This window comes from Solanum pennellii, chromosome 11, assembly GCF_001406875.1.
Source record: "Solanum pennellii chromosome 11, SPENNV200".
NCBI classification, from domain to species: domain Eukaryota; kingdom Viridiplantae; phylum Streptophyta; class Magnoliopsida; order Solanales; family Solanaceae; genus Solanum; species Solanum pennellii.
The window spans coordinates 12037178-12041717 of NC_028647.1; the positions used below are offsets into that span (position 1 = coordinate 12037178).

At 28.1% G+C, this 4540-nt stretch overlaps 1 protein-coding gene across 1 annotated transcript; it reads left to right on the forward strand.

Moving 5' to 3' along the window:
• The first annotated feature begins 1792 nt into the window (after nt 1-1792).
• On the forward strand, nt 1793-2554 carry LOC107003670 (adenylate isopentenyltransferase 5, chloroplastic-like). Its single transcript, XM_015201986.1, has 3 exons — nt 1793-1882; nt 2150-2354; nt 2508-2554. Exons 1-3 carry the CDS (start codon nt 1793-1795, stop codon nt 2552-2554), a joined length of 342 nt encoding a protein of 113 aa, XP_015057472.1.
• The last annotated feature ends 1986 nt before the right edge of the window (nt 2555-4540 follow it).

The following is a 4540-nucleotide window of genomic DNA, read 5'->3' on the forward strand; positions in this document are numbered from 1 at the left end:
GCCGAATTCGTGTCAGGAATCTTTAAGACAGTTCCTTCCCTTTTTGCAAAGTTTCGTAATGTTCACGATCTACCAATGATGCAATATTCATAAGTAAGTGAGTTTGTAGACATTCATATTATTATGTGCCTATCATAGACCCAAGAAAATTCCCTCATACTTCTAATCAAGCTCCAAATCATGATATAATTTGTATGCCAAAATTATTGTACTTGCTAAATTTCAAGACTAGAACTTATCTTTAACCTCTCCAAATACCCTATAATTCAATGTTAAATCATATAATATACACCTAATAATTAATTATCTATCTCAATAATTCAAAAACTAGTATCATAATTTGATAAAATAAATACAATTAAGAATTAATTAAGAGAATCAAAGAATACAGTAATGCCGAGACCACGTTTTTTTTTCTTTTCTTCAAATGGATACTGCCAAGTGTATTTTTTTAAAAAAAGAATTATGCATATAAATGCATGAGAAATCCAATGTATCCAATGATTAAGTCATCATTGGTCATCATTATCCCAATCAACCCTATGTCACTTTGAAGTTTAATAAAATATATATTACAGTAACTATCCTACGATTTAATCACCTCTAAAAATCTTATTTTATTATATTACTACAAGTGCACCGTACAATTATATATAAACATTAATTAATTTTGATTAGTTTACTTGGAAATCAATGTTCGTCATAGCCGTTTGGTCCCTCTCGTGTCCAGGTAGTTTCTAACTTTTATTTTTTTCTTCTTCTAAAATAACCTAACTAATCTGTTTTAATTATATAGTCAAATGGTAAGGGTTATTAAAAAATATATGAATTTGACCCAATTACTATTCAAGTATATTAATTATAATATAGGTATATGTATCAACTAAGTACTCCTAGTTATCAAATAGTTTAAAATACCTCTTTAAATTTTTCGGAAAGAGCCAAAATAGTCCTAGTTCTCAAAACGACATAGCGGGTCGTTACAACCTAATTCTATCACGGTGATAGAAGCTTGATTCAATAAAGTCCTTAATTATTATTATATGGTGCACAAGTTAATATAAATACTCCTAATTGAAATAGTTATCGATAATTGTTCAATTCCCTCTTATGGAATTAGACTTAACACTTATGATGTGTTGTTGAATAGTGTAACATTTGACACATTATCACTTGAATATATTCCGTCAGAAATATTATTGAGTTCTTTGTACAATCCTTTTGTAACTACTTGTGATCTCATAACAATATACATATACAAACTTCATCCTAAAATAATTTAAGCTTACTCGCTAAAATTTAAGGAGACATATCTCTAAATTTTTTAATGAACTATTATTATTCTAAAAGATATGAATTTATATATATTTAATTTGGTTTACTAATTAATAAGTCTACAAAAAATCACATTTTTACTATAAAATCCCAGCTCTATGTGATCTCCTAACAATGTACAATAATAACTTTATCCTAAAATATATTTAATAATTATTAGCAAAACTCAAGTTGACATATCTATAAACTTTTAAAAGTCATTCTGATCCAAAAATATATCAGTAATTATAAAAGATGAATGTAATTTTTTTTTTCACATCCACCATCAAGAAAAATTTACATTTTTAGATAGTATATTCCAAGTCAAGCAAGGTTTCTACTAACTAGCTTTATATTTACAAGATTTTTTAATGTCTGACTTTATGAATTCACTATTATAACTAATTTTTTTTGTGTAGATAAGATTAATACTTTCATCAACAATGAAGAGTTCAACTAGAAGAAAGTGATCTTCATAATGGGGGCCACAGGAACGGGAGAATCTCGTCTCTCTGTTGACCTTGCCACCCATTTTCGAGGACAAATAATCAACTCGGATAAAATGCAAGTTTACAAGGGAACTTGAAATTGTTACCAACAAGATCACAGACACTGAGAAACAAGGTGTATTAAATATATATGTTTATTCTCAACAATACTTATATCAAATGACTACCTAGATAATTTTATATTTTTAATCATAGATTCTAGTGAAAAATATACTTTACTATTAAAAAATTATTTCTATCAATTCTGAGAAAGTTAATTTGATCACATTTTCTAAGGTGAAATTGAACCAGATTCAGATTTCACAGTTGAAGATTTTTGTTTGCAGGTTGTCGTCTATATAGAAAAAATACTGAAGACTCAACGTGTTCCAATTATTGATGGAGGGTCAAACTCGTATATTGAAAAACTTGTGGAAGATCTTGTGTTCATGTTCAAATATAAGTATGATAGTTTCTTTATTTGGATTGATGTTGAGCAATTAGTCTTGAACCGTAGAGTTGACATGACGGTTAATCAAATGGTCAAAGCAGGTAATTTTTGTATTTATTTTATGTATCAATCAAGATATACTATCATGCAGCTAGCTAAAAACTTTTCTTATATAATTTTCTTAATAATACTTTTGGTTATCAAATATATGTTCTACTAAATAATACTCATCTTTAAATTTGTGTTGCATGCAGCGCTAGTGGATGAGATGCGACAAATTTTCATTCCAGATGCAGATTAAACCAATGGAATCCGACTGTCCATCGGTGTCCCTAAAACGGACAGATATTTAAGGGTAGAAACAAATATAGACGGAGATGATGAATCAAAGCAGACGATTCTTCAAGCTTCAATTTCAAGTATCATGCATAATACTCGTATGTTAATTTGTAACCAACTTGACAAGATTCAACAATTAATAAGCGAGAAAATGTGGTCACTGCATCATATTATTGCTATAGACATTTTCAAAGAAGATAGAGAAGAACGTCTTGACGAAGCATGGACGAATACTATTTTGCAACCATGCCTAGATATTGTGAAGAGATTTCTCAAAAACAGTCATCACAATATTATTATTGAGTGTACATAAACTGTCATTATCGCCATCTTCTGTTTTGGTCTCTTTAATTTTTGACCTATTGTGTACAGTTTGTATCGCATTACAAATATATATGTATGATATGACCCATATTTCTGTATATGTTACTCTTGTCTATAAAAAAATTCTTATGTATAGATGAAATATTTATTTTAAGTTTCGATCCAAGCCCAAGTTCCAAGTTCAAGTCCAAGTCTTCTTTTTAATATATATTAATACAAATACGTACGCACACAATTACATGAGATCACTCATAGTGTCATGATAATAGAGTGATAAAATAATAAATCAACATAAATATCCGGGATGATTCCACCCTAAAAGGATTTTAAAGACTAGAATTCTTAACTCAATACTTAAAAATGTTTCATAGTCAAAGAAGATAAAATAGTAAATTTGTAATCGATCAGTAATGAATATATTCTACCTAATTCACTCATGGTGCTTGAAGCTTGATTAAATAAAGTCCTTATATATTATTATATGGTGAAAAAATTAATATAAATACTCGTAATTGAAATAGTTATCGATAATTGTTCACTTCCCCCTTATGGAATTAGACTTAACACTTATTATGTGTTGTTGAATAGTGTAGGATTTGACGCATTACCACTTGAATATATTTCGTCAGAAATATTGTTGAGTTCTTTTTACAATCCTTTTGTAACTACTTGTGATCTCATAACAATGTACATCTAGAAACCTCATCCTAAAATAATTTAAGCTTAATCGCCAAAATTTAAGGTGACATATCTCTAAATTTTTTAATGAACTATTCTTATTCTAAAAGATATGAATTTATATATATTTAATTTGGTTTACTAATAAATAAGTCTATAAAAAATAACATTTTACTATAAAAGCCCGGCTGTCTGTGATCTCCTAACAACGAACACTAATAACTTTATCCTAAAATATATTTAATAATAATTACCAAAATTCAAGTTGACATATCTATAAAATTTTAAATGTCATTCTTGTCCTAAAATATATCATTAATTATGAAATTTGTATGTCAATTAATAAGTCCACGAAAAGATTTTACTATAAAAGCTGAATTTAATTTTATTTTGAACATCCACCATTAAGAAAATTTTATATTTTAGATAGTATATTCAAAGTCAAGCAAGGTTTCTACTTACTAGCTTTATATTTACAAGAATTTTTAATGTCTGACTTTATGAATTCACTATTATAAACTAATTAATTTTTTGTGTGTAGATAAAATTAATACTTTCATCAACAATGAAGAGTTCAACAAGAAAAAAGTGATCTTCATAATGGGGGCCACAGGAACGGGAAAATCCCGTCTCTCTGTTGACCTTGCAACCCATTTTCGAGGAGAAATAATCAACTCGGATAAAATGAAATATTACAAGGGACTTGAAATTGTTACAAACAAGATCATCACACACACTGAGAAACAAGGTGTACAACACTATTTTTTAGGTATATATGTTTATTCTCAAGAGTACTTATATCAAATGACTACCTAGATAATTTTATAGTAATAATTGTTAGCAAATAAAGTCCTGTTTTCCAGCTTTGTCCTAGTCTTTCGGAGAATAGTTTATCATGGATTTGTTTCCTATCTATTAGGAGTAATATTAGCTAGTGGTTCCTACT